Source organism: Anser anser (assembly GCF_964211835.1).
Source record: "Anser anser genome assembly, chromosome: 3".
In the NCBI taxonomy this organism is placed as follows: Eukaryota; Metazoa; Chordata; class Aves; order Anseriformes; family Anatidae; genus Anser; species Anser anser.
The window spans coordinates 108,988,218-109,009,227 of record NC_139722.1 but is presented as its reverse complement, the minus strand read 5'-3'; the positions used below and the strand labels follow the sequence as shown (position 1 = coordinate 109,009,227).

Genomic DNA, 21,010 nt, shown 5'->3' with positions numbered 1-21,010 from the left:
GCCTTTATTGAGGAGCGAGCTGCGCGCGGCGCGCATGCGCGCTGCCCGGCGCGGCGGCCTCCAGCGCGTCGCCTAGGAGACGGGCCAGCGCCAGGGCGGCGTCGGGCGGCGCGGGGCAGGCCGCGGGGCAGGGCCCGGGGCAGGGCCCGGGGCAGGCCGCGGTCCCGGGGCAGGGCGGGGCGGCGGCGGAGGGCGGCGAGAGGCTGTCGGCCAAGGCGCGGAGCTGTGCGGCCAGCCGGCCGAGCGCCGGGCCCGGCGGGGAGGCGGCGGCGGGAGGCGGTGCCGGGCTGCGGGGCGGCGCGGCGCGGCGCCGTGCCCGCAGGTAGGCCGCCTCCTCCTCCCTGCGGCGGACGCGGCGGTGAGGGGCGGCCCCCGGGGCTCCGCGCCCCACCCTTAACCCCCCCCCCCGTCCCCCCGCCGAGCCTCCCGAGGCCCGGCCCAGCGCTCACCTGAGGCTGCGGCTGGAGCAGGCGATGAGGCCGCGGCCCCTTCGCGCCCAGACGCGGAGCCAGGCCCAGGTGCGGTCCCTGCGGAGCACGCGCAGCACCGCGGGGCTCGCGGCCGGCCCCGGCCCCAACGCTGCGGGCAAGGGGAGGCGTTAGGGGGGCGGGGATGCTCGGAGAAACGGGGCTCAAGGGGGATCGTCCCCCCTCTGTGTGCGTCCCCTCACTGTGCCAGGGCAGAGCGCTGGTGGCCCCCAGCTCAGCAGCCACCTGTGTGCTTGCAAACCCACGTGGGCGTGTAACTAACCCTCTGCTTCCTCCTTCTTACAGTGAGCAGGACTAAACTTGCTTTGTCCCAACCATCCTGGTCTTGGGTGTAGTCAGACCAGGGTAGAGGAGGACACGGACAGTTCCAGGCCTGACACTCACCCACAGCCCTGTGCTGGGCAGCTGCGAGGTCAGTGTCCTCAGGGTGCAGGAGGCTGTACCACGACTGACCGATCAGCTCCTCCCTGTGGTAGCCGAGGTGGTAGATGACACTGGGGAGGACAAGAGGAGTGGGGTCCAGCCTGTGTCCTGCACCCGGGCTTAGCGAAGTGAAGCCATCCTGGCTGTCCTGGACAGCCGGCTGGGGCTGCGGTGTGAGCGGGCACCCCTCACCTCTCCGTGACATCGGTAAACGTCATGTCCAGAGCATGAGTGCTGTGGAACAGGTCGTCCTGAGAGCCAGCATCGCCCTCTGCAGCCAGCCGTGGGACCGGAGTGCAGAGGGCCAGGAAGGCTGCAGTGGGGGAGGCCGGCCAGCGTGGGGCCAGGAAGCGCCCGCGCACCGCCACGGCCCGGTTACCCCCGTGCTGCAGGCGGAAGGCCTTGGATGTGCACATCTCGCTGACAAACGTGACTTCTGCGGAGAAGCAAACCTGCCGGGGTGGGTCAGGGGCTCCCCTGGCAGCCCCGCTCCCCTTCCAGGCGGCCACAAAGAGCCCAGCACCTGTGAGACCCCCACCCCAGCAGCCTCCCGTTCTCCCAGCCTTACCCCTGCCTGGCTGCTCCTGCGCCAGGAGGAGCTTCTTGCACACGTCCTCCCGCGCTTGCCCATCCAAGATGTCGAAGACTGTGTCCCCCTGGGCGAGAAGCTCCACCTGGTCGGGGAGCTGTCGTCACGGAGCGTGCCTGCCCCGCGGGGCCGGGTGCTGGCACACCGCGAGCTCGCGGCCTGCTGAAGCCACCGGAGAGCCTCGCGGGGACAGCGACTGCAACCCCGCAGCGGCCAGGCCTTACCATGGAGAGGCCCAGGACCTGGGAGACATTCTCGGAGACGTAGACCAGCTTGCCGCCGGCTGAGAGCACCAGCAGAAACCCCGGCAGCAGGGAGAGCAGCTCCGCACCCAGCACCGGTCCCGCCGGGGGAGCCGAGTCTGCAGGGGGAGCACAGCGTGAGGCTCCTCCAGGAGCAGCGCCCCGTGCAGAGCCGTGCTGGCGAGGCACCGGGCAGGTACGGCGGTGCCCGCGGGTACCTGGAGGGAAGAGGTGAGCGCCCCGGAGCCGGAGGCACACCAGGGCCATGGTGTGGAGGTAGGAGAGGCGCTCCTTCTCCCGCACCGAGATGGGCAGCAGGGAGCGCAGCGCCTGCAGCTCCGCGTTGATCTGGTCCCGGCGAGCCTTCGAGGCGCTCTTGGTCGACCTGCAAAGCCAGCTCTTTGGGGAGCCCTGTCCTGGGGAGGGGGGGGACGGCGTCCCCTGCTCCGGCACAACGGCAGGCTGCGGGAATTGCACGCTGCCCGGCCTGCAGCCCCGCGGGCGAGGGGCGGCTCACCTGAACGGCTTGGAGACGCCGGGCGCCGACCTGGCCCTCCCGGGCAGGCAGCTCGCCTCTGCCTGCAGCGGCCTGTGGCAGTGGCTGCAGAAGATGGTCATGGTGCCGGCACGGCGCGCCCGGAGCTGGCGGAGCGCCTCTCGCCTCCTCCGCCTGCGGCTGCCTCTGAACCCGCTGACCCCCGCTGCTCCCGGCCTCCTTTTGTAGCCTCCCGGGGCGCAGGGGCCAAGGCGGCGGGCGGAGGAGAGGTACCTCTCCTGACGCAACTGCCAACAGCTCGCAGCTATTTTTAGAAGGCAGGCTGCTAAAAATAGCCCCGGCGGCCCGGCTGCAATCTGAGAGGGGAAGCAATAAAAGGAAGCTGGGGTCTGTAAAGCGAGCCTGGCAGCTCAGGAGGGGGTGATGACGAAGGCAGCAGGGATCCCACCGCGGGGTGTGCGTCCACCAGCTACCGGCCGACCATCAACAGCCCAGCACAACGTCCGTGGTGGGCTGGGGACCTGAGCTGCGTGGGGCCACGGTGTCCCTCAGCCCTTGGAAGGGAGCAGGGTGCCCACAACCCCCTCCCCAGCAAGGCCACCGCCTTCTCCCCACCAAAGGTTTGCTCTCCTAGAGGGAGCTGGCATGGGGTACCGGGTGTCTCCACCAGTGCCCCAGAGCTTGTGATTGTCCCTGCAGAAGCCCCATCCCACAGCCAGGAGCACCTCGGGGTGCAGCCACGCTGCCCGACACCGAGTTGGGGGGTCCGTGGGTGTCCCCTGCCGCCTGGCACGGCGCAGGGAGAGGGAGCTTGGTGCTTCAGTGCTGGGGGAGGAGGGCTGCGGCACAAAGCTCCGGCACCTCGTGGCTTTGGAGAGGCTGCTGGGTGAGCGGGGGGAGCTGGAGCTGCCTGCCAGCCTGGGGGAGATGCCCAGCCAGCCCCCGCGGCTAACCTGGTGCCAGGGACTGCTCTCCCTGAGCCAGACACGCTGCCAGCACAGCCCGGCTCCCTTCAGGCCCCAGCCTCACCCTTGCTGCTCGTCGCCCACCACAGCCTACAGCGGGGCAGTGCCAGAAGGCAAGGAACCAGCTCCTGAGGCACCCGTGGAGCCTCCAGCCCTCTTACCCCGGGCGTCGCACAGCTCCCACCCCACCCCACCCCACCCCATCCCATCCCACGCCCGCTGCAGTGGAGGCCCAGCCTTCCCCTCCCAGCACGGCGGCCCCCAGCTCGGACACACAGAGCAGCAGAAGGCCACCTCTGCCTCAGTGTTTATAAAACCGCCCCTGGGCGCTGTTTTTTTCACAATGGGAGCCAGGCAGAGGAGCCAGCTGGGGCCAGGCCCCCACGGCAGGCACGGGACCCAGCAGGCCGGAGGCAGGGCGGCGCCGACGGGTGCAGGCGTGGAGGTCCCCGCGCTGGTGAGGCAGCAGGGGCACAGTTCGTGGCCTGGGGCTGGTGGCAGGAGTCGATTCGGGCCCTCGCTGGCAGGGGACCAGGCCAGCGTGGCTGCAGCTCTCCAGGCGAGCCAGAGGCGAGGACGGGGGCTCAGAGTCGCGCAGCTGGGGCGAGCAGATTCCTTCCCCGGCAGCCTGCCCTGCCCGCACACCCGCGCTGCCCTGAGCGTGACGAGGGCAGAGGGAGGCCTGGCTAGGGCGAGACAAACGGAGCTCACATACGTTCCTTGCTTGAAAGGGCTAAAAATTCATGCAGGCAGTGGAGCAAGAGGTCGGCGTGTGGAGGAGTGAGAGCAGGGCGACGGAGGGGTGAGCCGGCATCAGCCCTGCGAGGAGACGATGGGGCGGCTGATGGTGCTGTTCGTCGTCATGGCCGAGAGCTCCCATCTGCAACACACCAACGGGGCACACTGAGGGGAAGCACGAGCGCAGCGGCCAGGGCTGGAGCGCCCCGAGGCAGGGAGCGCACCCACGGGTGGCCTGGCAGCAAGGCGTGCGGTACCTGATGTCATGGGGAAGGCAGGACTGGTCCAGGCTGTACTGAATCACCGCCAACTTACACAGCGTCTTCAGGCTGGGGCCTGCGGAAAGAGGGCGGTTAGCCACAGCACTCCTCGCATGCGGGGACCGGGGCGTCGGGCACAAAACGCCACGGCGAGCGGTGCTTGGCAGCGAGGCACCCGGTGGCGAGAGGCACGAGCCGTGCGGGTGGGGAGCGCTCACGTACTGAAGTCGAGGATGTAGAGGTCCGAGTGATCCATCAGGTCGAATTCGTCGCCCATGCCCTCCTCCGGAGACGGGCTGCGGGACCCAAGCACAGCTCGTCAGTCGGTGCCAAAACGCCCCTGCGGCGGTTGTTCTTTGTGCTCCCCGCACCCTGACCGGCTCCTGGCTGGTTTCACAATCCTCCTCCTCCCAGTACCTCCCAAACCGCTTTCCAACAACCCAGCAGCCCCGGCAAACCAGGTCACAGCGACGCTGCGTCACCTAATCGCATACAGATCAAACCAGGAGAACATCACAAGGGCCAGCCATCCGACCTAGGAGGATTCAGACACCGCTCAGTGGCACAGTGCAAAGTCCAAAAGCAGTGCTGGCACCCCGGCGGGGTGGGCAAGATCAAGCTGGAGACCCGAGAGGACTTTTTGGGAGGCTCTCTAGCTGTGCTGCGGGGCTACAGGACCTGTGCCCTGTCTCCAGAGACGGTGACGGTCGTAGCTAGTGGCCATCCAAACCTCCTGCAACCAGAGAGGCCCTGAAATGGCAGGAGCCCCACGCTGCAGGCAGCACTGCTTTGCCCTCGCTGCCAAAGCCACTTGAAGGACGGGTCGCTGCGTGCCCCAGCACATGGGCCAGCCTGTGGGAAGGTGCTCCCACGGCTGACGGTGGCTTGGAGAACTTGAAAGAAAGGAAAGGTGTTTTAAGTCCCGCTTTGGGTTGCCACAAGGGGGTTTAGCACATCCTCCCTGCTTGGCTGGAGCCTCGTGCAGTGACTCCTCACCCCCCTGCCACTCGCTGCCCACCTACGAGCCGCTAAGCCTCGCACCGCCCCGGGAGGTGAGGCAGCACCTGCTCGCCCAGTCCTCATCTCCCCCCACAAGCTCCGGGGCACAGCTCAGTGCTGGCAGAGAAGACCTGTTGCTGACGGGTCCCATCTGCCTGGATACAGGCGAAAGCCCCCTTAATACCACCCCGTATGTTCGCCGCACCGCGATCTAATCTCACACGTCACAGGAAAACCTGGGGCATCCCTTATCTTCCAAAGGAGAAGCCAGCAGGCAGCGTGGCTGCGGTTTTATCGCCCAGCCGCAAGCAGCTGGGGAAAGCCTGGAGTTCAAGACCAGGAGAGCTGCAGCTCCCAGACAGCGGGCTGCGAGGCGACAGCCAGAGCCCAGCAGAACTGCTCATCCTCCCTTAGGAAGCCAGGCCTTCCTAAGCCTTGTCAGGAAAACACATCCCCAAGGCAAGCCTGGATCGGAAGCTGTTCAGCTGACCTCTGGTTTACAGCATTCCGTCTCCCCTCCGTTGTCCCTTGCGGTCGGTGGGACGTGCCTGGTCGCTTAAACCAGACGCTAACAGCGGGAGTGCTGCTGATCAGCGAGAGACCACAGACGGGGGCAAAGAGACTGAGCTCTCGGCAGAACTGCAAAAAGAAGCGAAGCATTTGGACGCTGCAGGAGCGGGGGCACCTGCAGAAGCACCTCTTGAGCAGGCTGCAGGGCACAGGAATCCCCCCAGGAGAGGCAGGACACAAAGGGGTTTTGCCCGTCCGTGCCCTGGCGCTGCTGCCGCCCGCAAGCCATGCACGCCGGCTCATCCTGCAAGGCGAATCCCCCGCACCCCGTCCCTGCGCCGCGTTGTGTTCTCCCCCTCCCCTGCCCCGGCAGGGGAGCGCAGGTCAGGAGGCAGACCGCAGGGAGTTCTCCGTTTACAACGACTTCCTGGAAAACTTCTTATCTCGCCAGGCGGCTCCAGGACACACCTGATAACCATTACAGGAAGCCAGCACAGCCCCCACCGCAGCCTGTCCCCCTCCCCAGGTCCAGGCGGGCCGCATTCCTGCCACCAGCAGCTCTTCCTGCCCCGGGACAGCGCGGTGAGCCAGCCTGCGTCAGGACCGAGCCCAGCTCGAAGAACAAGTCGAACAGCGAAGTCACCCCGTGGAAAAGACGAGCTCTGCCGTGCTGCCTGGCAGGGGCGGACTGAGCTCTGAAAAGCTGGTGTCACGTTCACTGGGGTCTGCCAGCGTTTGTTAGGAGAGCCTGGGTTTAACACCAGTTCAGCTGCTGCCCTGACACAAATCCGTGCCGCCGACCAAAGGCTGCAGCGGCAGCGAGCATCCAGACCTGTCACCGAGCCCCTGCAAGCCTTCCACTGCAGCGAGCAGCTCCAGTGTCTGCTGAGGAGCCTGGATAAACTCAGCCCCTCTGTGTACCTCCATGCACTGAACGCTCCCTCACATCCATCCTACTGCTAAACCTTCTCCCACCCCAAAAGCTCTCCTGGAGCTGAAGGCCCTTCACTTCCGAGCTGGACCTACTCTGCCTCGTCCTCTGCCTCCAACCTGTCTTCAGAAGCATCCCCAAAATGCCGCTGCCAGGGTCCCAGAGAAAGCTTTCCAAAGCACTGGGAGGGCTGAAAGCATTTCAGGTGCCCGTGCAAGGTGGATACTGGCAAACAGGCCCATGTTCCAGAGCTGCCGTCTGTCATTCCAGGCAGCACAGAGCATGTCCTGGTGATGGGCCACTTCCTCTCTGTTAGCAGCTGTTAAGGCTCTCGGCCACATCCAAGCTGCCCTGCCTCCTGACAGCATCACTTCCAGTGTTTGACAGCTAAATCCTCAGCACCGGGTCCCCTTTGTGAATGGAAACTTTGCTAAGGAGCACTGGCACGGAAGCGAACGCTGCCTTGTGTGGAGGGCTCCTCAGACAGCTCCCAGCTGAGCTGACATCCCTCTGCAGCCTGGCAGACACCCCTCTTGCCAAGGAAAGAAATAAATTGTGGTGGGAGAAGCAGGACAGCATGTAACGGAGGATAAATCTGTTTGAAGTCTGCGTCAGCGCAGCAGACCAGGCTATTGGTCTTGGGTGTCGAACAGGGCTTGTCACCGGGTGCTTTACAGGCCAACATGACATCTTCAGTCTCCCCCTTGTCTTTTCCAGAGGAGCCCTGGTCTAGGTAATTTGTCACACTTGCATGGGAAGCTGCCACGTGGCTCTGAAGTGAATCTGACTACAGCATGGGGCAGAGCACGGAGGGAAACTACTGAAGAGAAAGGAAAACCCTCCCATGGACCCCACAGAGCTCACCTGGTGCCGCCAAAGAGAATGATCTTGTCTCCCACTCTGCAGCAGCACTGCCGGCGTCGAGGACATGGGCCTTTCCCCTTGGGCTCGATCTTCCTCCAGGAAAGGGAAACTAAGGGGAAGGACGAGGGTGAGAGTGCACCAGCTTGTCAGAAAAGCCTGGCCGAGACCCGGGTATAAGCAGGTTATGGGTTTAAACAGACCACAGCAAAAAAGAGGCCCCCACAGACACCACATCTCACATCTGCCCTCCCTGTCCACCTCCTCTTTCTGCTGGAGTCAGAATGACGCACTTCCATCAGGCTGCTTAGGGCACAGGGTTGCTGAAGCTCTGCCTGCTGGAAGGGGAGCTGCAGGTTCTGCCCTTCAGCCACTGCAGCAAGCCCAGGCCTTTCGCTTACAAAGCCCAAGCCCCTGAGCTGCCAAAAGCAGCGGGTCAGATGCCACAGGGAGCGGCAGGAGCAGCCAGGCTCCCTTCCCAAGGACCCCGGTGCGTGCCGGATCTGGAGGGAGACCCAGGAACCAGCTCCATCTCTTGGCAGCCACTGAGAATGCAGAGCATCCTCACCGAACTGGCTGCAGGAGCACAGGAACCGAACCAGGAGACAGCAGCCTTTGTCCCTGCCGCTCTCCACGGCGAGGATGCTGGGGGTGATTGTTCACTAATGCATGGCACCTAAAAACCTTCACAGGCTCTCACACTAGCTCCTAAATTGGCTGGGGGAACAGCAAGTTGGCTGCTCGCAGGTAACATTTTTATATAAGGCTTTCATGTGCAAAACAATTAGAAAACAAATGGAAGACCCCAAAACAGCTCACGGTTGACTGATACTTGGGGTACCAGGTGAAGAACCACCAAGGTGACCTGGTACCAAGAGTGTGCCGTGGTGATGCTGCAGGTCAGCGTGAGTGGTTTCCCCAGCTACAGCCTCTCTAACCCCACACCTCCTTTTCTGCCAAGAGTTCTGCATATCTAAAGAACAAGACAAAATTTTGCCAGCCCCCTTTTGAGCAGGCACATCTTTCAGCAATTCTCCCTTTTCCTCTTTCTAACTGAGATTTGGAGATGGTCTGAGGAGGAACAGGGGTGCCAAGCACAGCGGCAAGTTTCTGTCAGCACTGTCAGAAGAGCTATTTCCCCCAAACACGCTCCCAGACCCCGGAGCAAACATTCGTCTGAGCACTCACACACCTGAGGGCCTTGAGCACCATCACTGCAACGAGCTAAAAGCATAAATACCTGGATTGAATTTCCAGAGATCGTGGAAGTGTCTGTTCAGGCGTGCGTTGTAGCCACCGAAGACATACAGCTCCCCATTGTAGCTGACTGTGGGGAGTAAGCACAGACATCAGCATGCCGTCCTGTCCCAACATCAAGCACAGCAAAGCGGTGCTAGTTGTCTGCTCCGATTAATACCACCTTCACGTGCAGGGCTGCACGCAAGGCTTTGCTGCTGGCGGCAGCTTTCCGCAGAAGCCAGGCTCCGTGCAGCCCTTGCTATCCCACATCTCTGCCCGGCGGACCAGAGACCCCTTCTGCTGGGGGCAGGAATTCCTCCCCACTGTCCTCCCCTCTCAGCAGACCCACACTCACATGCCGAATGGCTCCGTCGGCCTTCGGGAAGCACCGGGGTTGGAGGGGAGTCCAGCCAGGAGTTTGTTTCTGTATCGAACACTTTAATGCGGTTACAGTAGATCTCGTTGTTGGAGTGAAATGGCCCAAAACGATCCGCTCTGCCCCCAAACACGTACATCTTTGTTCCAATGATGGTGGCTGAATGGAAGTCTCTCCAGCGAGCTGGTGTACCCTGCAGGGACAGGTTAAAGCAGAGCAAGAGGAACAATGCAGATTACCCAGGGAGACGACATCTTGACAGGGAAGTTGGGGCGGCTGCCTTCTCCTGGAGAACTTCCCCTCCTGCCACACCAGACAGGAGCCGCGAGGCACGTGCAGGCAGCTACCCCAGGGAATAGCGGAGACGAGACTTTGTCCCCGAGGCAGAGTGAAAAACAGAGACTGACCTTGGCAGAGATTAAGGTCCACATCATGTTCGTGGTGTCCAATTTATGGATGTCATTTGAAAAGCAGTCGGCCTGGAAGACAGCAGGGCAGCCCAGTCACAAAGGGGCTAAGAAGCCTGGTCACACCGGCCCTCCGCGAAAGGACGCTGTCGTAGAGACCAGAGCATCCCTTTGGAGTCACCGCTTCCTAGGAGATGTGGCGCTTGCTCCAAAACGGCAGGGTAAACAGCATACATAACCACTTAACAAGAGGGAGGCAAAGCCCACCTCTTCTTAAAGCTGCCCCTTCTCTCCCTGCAGCCTTCCCGTTTATTCGGTCCCCAGTTCCTACCACCACGACTGTCCCACACACAGTAGGTACGGGCACAGCAGCACCTTGCCTCTACTTCACACCATAACAAAAGGTGGTGGCTCTAACAGGAAAGAGAAGCTGGCTCTGCTACGGACGCACAAGGAAAGGCAGGAGTTAAGATTACTTTTAGGAAGCTGAACATCCAAGAGTAAATACACTCAGGGGTCTGAGGATTCCACCAAGACCACACGCAGCCTGCGAGAGCCTACATTCACACAAACAGCACAGACTTCTGCTCCTCCAGGCAGGGGAGATAGCTGCGAGACAGATACGGGCTTGTTTGGCCTTGGTTAAAAGCAAGTCACATTTGTAACGCGGCTGCTGCAACCAAGACCATGCATTTAGCATGCTACAGTACTTGGAAAACGGGAGGAAAAAACCAAGGGACTGCCTTAACAAAGTCCCAGCTCTCTTCCAAATAAAGAGCTGTGACTTTGCACAGCTTTTCTGGAGTCTGGTGATAGTCTGAAGTGATACTTACCCTCCTAAGATCAGCACGTAAGGATTTGCTTAAAGGGGTGCTAAGCACACTGGCAGCTAGTGCAGGATGACCTTTGTCTCAAGGTATTCTTACACGAGAGGACGAGCAAGTGTTCGCTGGAGGGGCTCAGCGAGGTACGAGAAGAGGTAGAGAACACAGGGAACACGCACCAGCTTGGGACAAAGCCTCACAGCAACACTGCAGGTTTGAAAGTGATTTTTCTGGTGCACTTTTCAGCTAATTTAAAATAAATATATATGGTATTTATCATAAATATTATACATTTATCTAATACCATCGGAGTGTTGGAGAAATACACCAGAACATATTGAAATTTTAACTCGGTATGTTTTGTGAAAAGACAGTATTTAAAAGTCACTGTTTTTGTAGACTGACTTTGCCAACCGTCTTCTCTGAAACATTATGAGCCTAACCTGGATAATTAATGCCGTGACTTTGCCGAGTTATAAAATGAAACCAACTGTGAATACAAAACGCCCCTGTGTCCTGCTTCTGCTGGGCAGGAATACCCTCTTTCCCAAGGGGTGGCCAAATAGCTCTTTCAGAGACTACTCACCAGCTGTTCGTAGCCTCCGAAGATAAACATGCTCTTTGCCAGGACACAAGCCGAGTGCCCATCTCTGGCTCCTGGGACCATTCCAGACACCTTTGGCGTGAACCACTTGTGCGTGTCTGAAACAAAACAGGGGACAACGCTAAGAAAACACAGAAGACGTGGGGATGGGATAGCCTTTTGCAACCGTTCCTCATTTCTGCGGCAGAAATCCTTCTCTCTTTCGTACACAGCACCTCCCCTAGGGAGACCGCAGGCTTCTCCAGGCATGGCTGCCTGCCTGAGCCTCCAGAGGGGCACGGTGACAGAGGTCCTCGGCTCCCGGGCACGGCTGCTGACACTGCCTGGCCTGACAAACAGCTCGAGTTTTGCGCGTGATTAGTACAGCGCTGCTTGAGCAATGTTATTTGGACTGAATCTCTTGCAAAGCCTACTTGTGAGTCATTAATCAGCTCTGCATTTACAGTTTCAATTACAGTGAAGCAACGATGCTAAGTGGCCCTAGTGACCTCACGGCTTGGAGATGCCATCTAACCGAGGAAAAACAGTGCTCCAAAACCCAGCCAGAAGCCAGTGAACCACAGGCTCACCGTGTCAACAGAGCTACTGTGCACATCCTCACCTCCGCAGCGCAGCTCTCCCTATCTTATCCGCTCCACTTGTCATCTTCTCACCCCCTCTCCAAGGGGAGCCTTCCCTGCCCTCCACCCTCCGTGGGTCCTTCAGCACTGCTCCCCATGTGTCTACACCAGCCAGAGGCAGCCCACACGCTCCAGGGATTGGCTTGAATTCGAAGAGGACTTTAAATCCAGCCGGAGCTGTTCTCCATGCAGGGCAGCATGGAACTAAGCCAGCAGCTCCCTGCCAAGCATAAACAGGCACCTGTCCCACGAGCCCACAGAGAGGCACAGATAAGCCTCGAGGCAGCAGGAGACGTTCCCCCCCCGCCCTCCCCGACTGCTCCGAGCTGCCAACAGCAGTGCTTATTTCAGGAAGCGGTAAAATTGGAGCCAAAGCAACATTCTTCGCGAGGATAACTTCTCGGAGCCTGGCCCGCGGCCACAGCCGTCCACCTAGGCTCCAGCTGGAACCACACAAAGGGGCTTGCAAGGTCAACAAAATCCCTGGGCAGCCAGCTAGTGAGAAACCCGCGACAGCTATCGAGTTCCCTTCCTTGGCGGGGCTGCTTCCAAGCCCAGTCACACGGCAGCAGCGAGAGCTTGCCCGAGCGTAACGTGTCAGATTAGAGAGGGGAAGAGGGCCTCAACTCGCGACCGGATCGGTGCCTCCAGCCCCAGAGGACAAAGCTGCACTGGGCCAGGGCTTTGTGCAGCCTGACGTGACTGATACAATGGGGCTGACGCCACAGCCGGAGGGCTGCCAGCCGCACTTTCCAGGATTGGCAGGGGACGGGCACAGCGTGTACAGACAGCTGCGATGGGCTCCCTTACGCCTGGCCTTCTCAGTTAATTTTCACTTAATGCTAAAGTGCCGGAGTTGGCGGGGACGCCAGGCAGCTCCCACTGCAAGGCTTCTGTGTACACAGCGATTTGCTGGTGGCTTCTCAGCTACATGTGTCAGGGGAAGGGAGAAACCCTGCGCCCAGAGAGCAGCTTCAAGCTTCAGAACATCTCCTGGTAATGAAAGGAATTCATGACCGAGCACCAGAGGAAGCAGTTTCACAGCAAGGCCAGCAAGCCAGTTAGTGGTCAGCATTTATGTGGACTTGCCCCCGGAATCCAGGTGTACCCTGCTCTTTTCCTGGCATTCCCGTCCACCCACTTCCTGCTGGCTCCTGTTCTTCCCAGGTGTTCCAGCAGCACGAGGAAGAAACCGACTGGAAGCCTCAAGGAGTTTATCTTTCAGGCTTATCTAACTTGGCTCATGCCTGCCCTTGTTGTTCCATCCTGTCCTTGGCTACTTGTGCGTTGTATTCCTCACTCTGCCTCACGCTTTTAGAAAGAATGACCACCCTGGAGAGACATCACAGTCCCTGAGAGCTCTATCCCCTTCTCGCTGCAACCTTCAGCCGCACACAGACGGTGCTTCTGTTGTAGTTACAATCACAGAGAGCACGCAAAGCTGATAGAAAAATGTAAAACCATCCGATTTTTAGAAGAGTTCAGTAATCTCTATTCAAAGGCTTTTACAGAGAGTCAAGTACGCAGACACACTGGGCACCCCCTTCTCCTTCCAAACCCGCTGAACCATCCAGCAGCACCAGTTCCCCATCTGCCCAACTGGCCAAGACTACCACTTTGTGGAGAGACCAAGGGACAGGGAAACAAGCTGGGGAACAACGTGGAGGGCCAGGGAAAAGGTCTCATCGAGAGCAGTTGTGACGTGAAAGAGCAAGAAGCTGGAACTTACTGACATCGAAGGCATAGAGCACGTTGCAGGCTCCTTCCGTGTCGTTGCGACCACCCCAGATGTAGACGGTGTCGTCTATGAGCACCGCCGAGTGCCCATACCTCATGTAGGGCACCTCTCTCACTTGGTCTCGGCTGTTTGTCCACACTGGAGGCAGCTTGATCCAGCGCAGAGACACTGAAAGCACAAGTTTGAGCCTGTGTCAGATGTTAAGCCCGCTACGCGTGCTCACCAGTCTACCCAGCCTGGACAAGTGAGCATTTGTGAAAGCAGAAAGCCCGATATTTCTCTTCCCCTCGCCACAACACGGCGCAGAAGCAGTCTGGTAAGCAAGACAGAGCTGTGCCTGACCCTGAATAGTAGGTAGCTAAGAAATATGGAAGCACAGCTTTCCACGGGGCCCCTGTTCAGGAGAGAACTACAGGAAGCACAGAGGACTGGAGGACTCTGGACGGAAATAGCTTTGGTTCTGCATCAGCCACACTCAAGATATTTCCACTCTCCTTCATCCTAGACCACGAGTGAAGGTACAAACACCACCCCCACACAAAACCACCACACACACCCTACCAAAACGGGAAAGAAAAGGAGGGAGGTGATAATGAATGCAGACACTACTTCAGACTAGTGACATTTTTGAAGAAGAGACTCAAAACGCTGAAGAAACGGGCAGCACAGGAATAATTCACTGCAGCAACAGGCAAGGCAAGACACCTGAAGACAGCATTTGGACTTGTGGGAGCACATTCTAAATAAAACGACACGGCAGCTTTGTAGGAACAATGGTTTGTTTGTCTTTAAAAAAAAAAAAATAATAAGTAAGAACTTTAGACCCGACAGCTGCGTCTCTTTTACCCCCACCCATTCTCCAGTTCCTTCTGCTAACCTTGGGGTACAAATGGGAGCTCCTTGTGATTACAGGTTCTCCTTCCTGGGAGCCTGCACGTCACGTTCCCTGGTAGTCAGAGCAGTCAGTGTGTATTACAGGGCTTAATGACAGTGCAGGAGGCACCGCGAGCATTGCATGGCCATTACATAACAGCGTCCAGACGCCCTCCCTCCAATTTTGTTTGCCACGTGGAGGTAACATAGCAAAGACCAGCTAGATGTCTTACTGCGGCGAGGGGAAGAGAGCCATCCCCTGAAATACCAGGGCAGCAAAAGGGAAAGGATCAGGCTTCTTAAAAGGTGAGCGTCCACCTCAGAGGCAGGAAGGGCACTGAGGAGGCACAGCCAATGTTAAGAAGTCCAGCTAGGCAGGACGCTGGCGTTCTTCCCCTTCAGATCACTGCAAGACATCATTCAGGACCCAGAACCTCAGCTTTAGCACCGAAACCTGACAGCGCAAGGGCTTGGGAAGCCAGTGGCACCTCCCAAGCAGCAGCCGTAGCTTCTTGACCCTTTAACACCTGGGAGTGGTCAGACGGGAGGACGAGGCAGGAGCATTCCTCTGGGCACGGTAATTACGCACCACAAGAGCAGCGCTCTGCCGGCACGTTTCACAAGCTACAGCGTCCAACTGCACGACGAGAGGCCAGTGTCTCCCAATAGAGAGGAATGCCCTCGTTCACGAGGTCCTGAGCTGCCCTCTGCACCGTGAGCAGACCACCTCAACGACCCCACGTAGCCACACGTTTCATCCACCACCCCGTGCGCTGCTGTCTTCTCCCAGGTCAGATTCAGAGCAGTGAACTCGCTGTGCCTCGCAGACAAAGCGGTTCGAGCCGCACATCACCTGCACCTTAGGAGAGCTCAGCGTGCTGTCCCCTCTGCAAAGGACGAGCCGTTGGTTCCCCTCATGCCTCTGCTCAGCCGAACCCATCCAAGCATCAGTGCAATTTTTCAGCCTAATTATAGGGAGGCGCTTTATGGACCAGCTCAGTAATCCGTTCAGTTCAAAGGGCACCGAATGAAGAAACGCAGCCTCTCCCAGCACAGCCGTGGCTCCGATTCAGCCTCCTGACACATACTGGCTACCCTACAAGAATGACTCCAGCTCCGGTTGCTTTGCTAAGCCACACTGCGAGCCTGGATATCTACCAGCTAGCTGCTGCCAAAACGGGAATGCCTCCACCCTAGCCACACACCCCTGCTGACTCCACGGCGCTGGTGGTGGCACTCAGCTGTCCCACAGGGAACCGGCTCGGGAGCCTAAACCCAGAGACTCAGCCCTGTGCGCCGAGTCCACCCTGCCCTGTACATGCCAGGGGTGGCTGAAAAGTGGAAGCTGGATGGGGGACACCAGCTAACCGGTGCCTCTTTGCGCTTTCCTGAGTTAGCGTTCACAGAGAAGAAGGACAGAACTATATGGCTATACGGTTACTTCTGGTAAGCTCTTGTCCTAGCAGCCTGCTGAACTACAGCCCCGCTGTGGCCTGCCCCCGAAGCAGAAAACACAGAGCTGCACGACGGAAGAGGCTCCCATCTACACAGACAGCTTTTTTGGAAATTAGAAATTTGGAAATTAAACGTAACAGAGCACTTAACACCGAGCAGCAGCAGGCAATGAAACCAGTAACCGAGCAAGCCGCTCCTTTGCCCTGCCAGAGGGACGCGTTTACCTGCATTAAAAACGTGGACGTCGATCTGCCGCAGAGTCTCATAGTCTTCTCCGGAGCAGTACCCGCCGAAGGAATACACCTTGTGGCCGACGGCCACGGCCGCGTGGTTCACCCTGCGCGGCCCGCCTTCCAGGTGCACGGCCCACCGTAACATTCCTCCCCGTCCCCGCCAGCCAGGCCGTCCTCAGGGCCCCCAGCGCCACGGCCTCATGCTTCCCGGGCCACCGCCATGCCCCGCAGGCGTCACCTGGCTCTGTAACAAAGACACAATGCTAAAATAACACGATCCGTCTCGCGGGTTTTCCTGCCTTCCTTGAAGGCCAGCTATGAAGGTCACATTGCTGCGTCCTCGCCCATCTGCCCTCCCGCTGAAGACAGCTTTGCCCTCTCCGCTTGGGAAGGAGAGGCAGAGCGGGTGCTGTAACCTGAGCGAGGCGAGGAAGAGCAAGCAGAGATGTCCTCACACCAAAAAAACAACGTAGGGCGGCAGTACAGGCTGCCCAAGCCCAGCAGTTTTTGCGAAGGCAGCCGAGTGCTGTGCGCCCGGCCATGCCCTCGCCATGCACACATCATGTACGTGCCAGAACAATTTGTCCGCATGAATGAAGACATGCGGGGAGAGCCAACTGTGAAGGTGAAAAGAACAGAGCCAGAGGGAAGAGACTGCGCTCTTTGGATCGCTTGTGAGAATGCCAGAGGAAGAAAAAAGGCAAAGAAAAAAGGCAGAGAAACAAAAAACCCCAAAAGAACAGCTTCCCCCCCAAAGCAAGAGTCCCTGATAGGAGGGTGCACTACATCTGCATTCAGGCTCTCTGATCTGACTCCCCACTCAGGATCAGGATAAGTCCCTTCTCTCCCACAGTAAATTCAGGCACAGCCACGCACGCCTTGCGGTGTATGAACTCACGCTTCAGACAGATGGCCGAGACCAGCTCGCACAGAAGTCACCGTCGCTGAGCTCTGCGGAGGTTCCCCTTTGGATCTCAGGATCTGGAGCGCGGTCCTGCCCTGGCACTTCTGAAGAAGGAGGTCCGTCTAATTCGTCAGCAGCTTTCCCCCAGCTGAAAAACAGCCATTAGAGGAGAAGTCAGCGTTGCAGGCAGCCCAAAGAAAATTCCCTCTTTAATTGCTCGCTCCTCGCTCCTCAGCGCGCTCCCCCCACGCCCAATTTTAGCATTTGCCGAACGTGAAGCGGTGCGCGGACGCCTCAGAACGATGACTAAAATTCCTACACATTTTCTCAGCCCCTTTTTTTGGAAAGCGCTAACTTTTCACACGGAGAGCTCTCCTCCCGAAGGAGCTGAAGAGCAGCTGGTGCGCCATGTGGAGCGCAGCCAGGCGGCCCCCGGCCCCGCAGACAAGCAGGGCCGCAGCTCTCCGCCCGGGCGCCCGTACGGCCCAGCAGCACGCTCCGGCCTTATCTCCAGCTCCTCAGGGCTGGGGAAGGAGTCAGAGATAAAGTCGTGGCGAGGGGACAGGGGCCAAGTCTGAGCAGAGAGCTCCCCGCAGTCCTGCGCGGCACAGACGAGCCGAGGCGCCCCTCCCGCGGAGCCGCTTCTCCCTTACAGCGCCCACCTTTTAATTACTATTTTTTGCCTCCTTCAAGCCAGCCAGCAGCTCTGGTACGAGTCCTCCACAAAGCTGCAGAACAGAGAGTTTCCATGGAGACCACCAAAGTCACCTTTTAGGCTCTCCCGCAGGCTTCCCCTATCTGTTTTATTTATTCTCCTCAACCGGGAGTCACCGCTGAACCCGACCAGCGGTTGTTCTCCTCAAAGCCACCCCTGGGCTAAGTGACTCCGTCGGAGGCTCCTGAAGTAGCTCAAGGGGACTTGAGCGGCCGTGTCAATACTGCCAGCGCTCTCCAGAAGGCCCAGGAAGGAGGAGAGGACACGTGTCACCTTGTCACCTCTCGGGTCCTCTGGGAGCAGACCTGCCGCTTGCCGCGTGGCCGCCGGGAGCCGGCCGCCCTGCCCGCGCGGTTCCACCGCTCGGATTAGCCACAGGAAGACAGGAAACGAAGGGGATGCATCCTAAGAAGTTAATCTGCTCAGCTGAGCGCCACGGCCCCGGCTACACCGTGGGACGCAAGGTTGACGCTGCGGCAGGCGTTGCAGCGCCGCTTCCTACCATTACGATTGCTCAAGGCCCGGCTTAGGCGAAAAGTTTTTCCAGAGATCATCCCCGAGAGCAGCTGACACGCGCCCAGGGGCGGCGGCCGGCAGGACGGCACCTAAATCCGCGGCCGGGCTTCACAAACATCCCCTTTGCCCTGCATGGGCGCGTTCCTTCGTGGCACGAGGAGGCTTAACCCGCCTCACGCCCCGAATCTCTGCACTCACAGAAGCGATGCCAAGGGCTGGGGGGAGGCAGAGGGCTGCGACAGATCCTCGCAGACAGCGAGCTAAGTGTGGGTGCCTTCTCCCCTAACCCTAACCCGCTCTGCCCGGGGCTGCATCTCCCCAAAACAGCCTTCGCAGCCCCTCTGCCCTTGCACCAGAAGCCGCCTGAAGCTCTGACCCGGCTGAACCCGTGCCCCAGAGCCCGCAGGAACCCCACACTGGACCCGTAGGGAGACCAACCAACGCCACCGAAATAAGCACAGGTTTCCTGTAGGGCGAGAGAAGAGATTCTTCCGGACTGAGCAAACCCAAGGAAGCTGCTGTTAACTCACCACGCGCTCTCTCAGGGAGCCCCGGCCACCCCTTACCCCCAGGCATAGCCAGGAGAGTGTCGGCAAGGCACGAGCGTGCCCACCACGACGGGCACACGGGGGCTCTGTTGTAGGAGGGCTTCTGTTGAAGCCACCAGGCTCTTCCACTTGATGCCTCAGCTCCCCGCTGCACCCCCCAAAAGCCAGCAGCTCTTCGCATTTCACCCTCAGCACACAGCCTTCAGGACTGCCCGCTCCCCTGCTCTGACAGAGCCCCTCCAGAGTTATGCTCAAGCATGGGAGGCAGAGAAATTTGGGCTGAAACCCTGGCAGGTCCCGTCATCGGCTGCCAGGAACAAGAACGTTTCTAAAAAGCAGGCTACGCCTCACCTGCTATCGCAAAGCCCTTCCCCTGAGGTACCTGACGGGGGCTGGAAACGAAGCAGGCAGCGCAGCGAGCCGCTCCCGTGCCGCTAAGCACGAGGAGGTTAAAACCAGAAGCGTCTCAGGAACAACCTGCCACGGTCCTGCAGCAGCGCCTGGAGCCCTCCACCTGCCGCGCAGCCTCACGAGTCCGGCGGTGCCTCCCGAGGACGCGGCGCGACGACGGCCGCCTCCAGCAACGCCACGGCCGGGCGTGACACCCGACCGCGAGTGGCAGATCACGATCACGGGTCTGCTTTGAGAAAGAGCTGCGGACGTCCTTCGACACCTCCCTCGCGCCTCCTCGGCGCTGGCACCCGGCAGAGGGAGCGCGGCGCCTCACCCGGGGCGTTTCAGCCTGGTTGTCGTCCCACGTAAGGCAGCTCGGTGTTCTTCGAAGGCAGCTCCTACACAGAGCGCTCCCAAATCTCCGGCTGTGCTGCTGTCTGAAGGTGCACAGCAAGCCCCAACCAACCAACTAGCCCAGCTTATGCCTCACAAGGGTCTACCAGCACAGCACACAGCCGTCCAGGACCACCAGGGAACAATTCAATAATTTTCCGCTGGTATACCTTCCAAAACTGTTGTGGTGATTTGAGCAAAGGGGGACAAAAACCAAAAAACCAACACCCTGGGTTTTCAGACTCGGATTTTTCAGATGTTTTATTTGCTTTAGTCTCGCTATTTTCAAGCCTTGCAATTAACTATGAAAACGTTTTGCTCCAGATAGAAAGCTGCTAACCATCTTTGAGTACCGTAGCTAAACCACAACCTCAGGACAAAAATACACATCCTCAGACCCGCTTCTCTGCGCTAAGAGAGATCACCGGGCTGCCTCGTTCCTCTGCACACAAAGAAACCCAGAGCCATTTCTGAAAGCCGCTTGGATTAGCCTTGCTGCAGTCGATTCCCAGAGCAAGGAGGAGAAACCCTGTGTTTTCCAGGGCTCTGCCTTTGTCACCCCAGAATTACGGCACCACCCCAAGCAGGGCAGCCTGCCGTTCCCGTAAAGCCGTGCCGCAGAGCAAATCCCTACCGTGTGGCTGCCTCGGTCCCGTCTCCCAAAAAGATGACGGCCACAAGGTTTAGTAACCCTTAAAATAGCCCAGGCAGCTCGCGGCAGTCCATATAGACTGTTCTATTTCAAGTACCTCCAACTTACTGTTACAGATAGCACGAGAACAGCCCGCTTTCTTCACTCGTGCTTGACATTTATCCCGTGCTTTGCCTATTTATGCTAAGGCAGGGCGAAACTGCAAGCTTGCACATTCAGCAGCTCGCCGTGTCATTTCGGCAGCGGGGAGCGCGCCCGTGCCAGGGCAGCCACGGGGCTCAGCAGCGGCAGCTCCGGAGGCTTCGTGTGGGGCGGCGGGGAGCGCAGACCGGGTGCTCGGGCTGGGATTCACCACGGCGGCTGCTCTTGGCGAGAGGAGAGCCACCTCCTCCCACTGCCACCTCCTCCCAGTGCCACCTCCTCCCAGTGCCACCTCCGCCAGGTGATTCCTGCCCAAATCCCCGAGCCGGCCGCTCCCCTCCTCACCTCCCAGGCTTCCACCTCCCTCCTGCCAAGATCCAGCCCCAGCCTCTGGCTGCCCCGAGCCCAGGGGAGCGGGTACGAGGGCTGTAAGGGCCCCCCTCGGCCCCTCGCCACCGCACGGCCTCGTGCCGCCGCCACGCTCCCCACGCGCCTCAGCCTCGCTCCCACCGCCTCAGCCCAGCACGGCGGAGGCCCAGGTGCCCGCTGGGGGCTCGGCGGAGGCCCAAACGCCCGGTGGAGGCCCGGAGGCCGGCTGCTGCCCCCCCCCCACGCCTCACCGCCCCCACCACAGCCGCCCCTCGCCCCCCCCCGGTGCAGCCGTGCCCGCCCGTCCCGTCCCGCCCCGGCCCCGGCCCCGGCCCCGCTCGGCCGCCACCCCCAGCCCGGTACCTGGCGGCGGGCAGGCGGCTCAGGCGGCCCCGCTCCGGTCCCCCCCCCCCCCCCCCGCCGCGCCCTGGGACTTGTAGTCCGCGGCCCCCCCCCCCGCCGCCGGCAGGGTGGCACGCGGAGGGCCCCGCGGGACTACAACACCCAC

General features: G+C 60.0%; 2 protein-coding genes across 10 annotated transcripts; both read right to left on the bottom strand.

Moving 5' to 3' along the window:
• Window positions 1–4: 4 nt before the first annotated feature.
• Window positions 5–3,387, bottom strand: LOC310896392 (neuronal PAS domain-containing protein 4-like; the record flags this gene model as incomplete). Of its 3 annotated transcripts, none has more annotated exons than XM_083828610.1 (7): window positions 2,260–3,387; window positions 1,725–2,127; window positions 1,480–1,585; window positions 1,104–1,347; window positions 873–982; window positions 450–579; window positions 5–341 (listed from the first exon to the last, which is right to left on the bottom strand). In XM_083828610.1, exons 1-7 carry the CDS (start codon window positions 2,358–2,360, stop codon window positions 5–7), a joined length of 1,431 nt encoding a protein of 476 aa, XP_083684736.1. In that variant the 5' UTR covers window positions 2,361–3,387. The 3 variants fall into 3 exon arrangements, with proteins under 3 accessions (XP_083684736.1, XP_083684735.1, XP_083684734.1); XM_083828609.1 differs by having other exon boundaries at window positions 1,104–1,585; window positions 1,725–1,861; window positions 1,961–2,127; XM_083828608.1 differs by having other exon boundaries at window positions 1,104–1,585.
• A 111-nt stretch (window positions 3,388–3,498) lies between these two features.
• On the bottom strand, window positions 3,499–21,008 carry KLHDC3 (kelch domain containing 3). Of its 7 annotated transcripts, none has more exons than XM_083828611.1 (12): window positions 20,866–21,008; window positions 16,770–16,923; window positions 15,863–16,115; window positions 13,302–13,478; window positions 10,935–11,050; window positions 9,525–9,596; window positions 9,097–9,310; window positions 8,743–8,829; window positions 7,506–7,614; window positions 4,424–4,497; window positions 4,199–4,277; window positions 3,499–4,083 (listed from the first exon to the last, which is right to left on the bottom strand). In XM_083828611.1, exons 3-12 carry the CDS (start codon window positions 16,014–16,016, stop codon window positions 4,017–4,019), a joined length of 1,149 nt encoding a protein of 382 aa, XP_083684737.1. In that variant the 5' UTR covers window positions 16,017–16,115; window positions 16,770–16,923; window positions 20,866–21,008; the 3' UTR covers window positions 3,499–4,016. The 7 variants fall into 7 exon arrangements, with proteins under 7 accessions (XP_083684737.1, XP_083684743.1, XP_083684741.1 ...); XM_083828617.1 differs by lacking the exon at window positions 20,866–21,008 and adding an exon at window positions 20,479–20,714; XM_083828615.1 differs by lacking the exon at window positions 20,866–21,008 and adding an exon at window positions 20,101–20,444.
• Window positions 21,009–21,010: the final 2 nt, after the last annotated feature.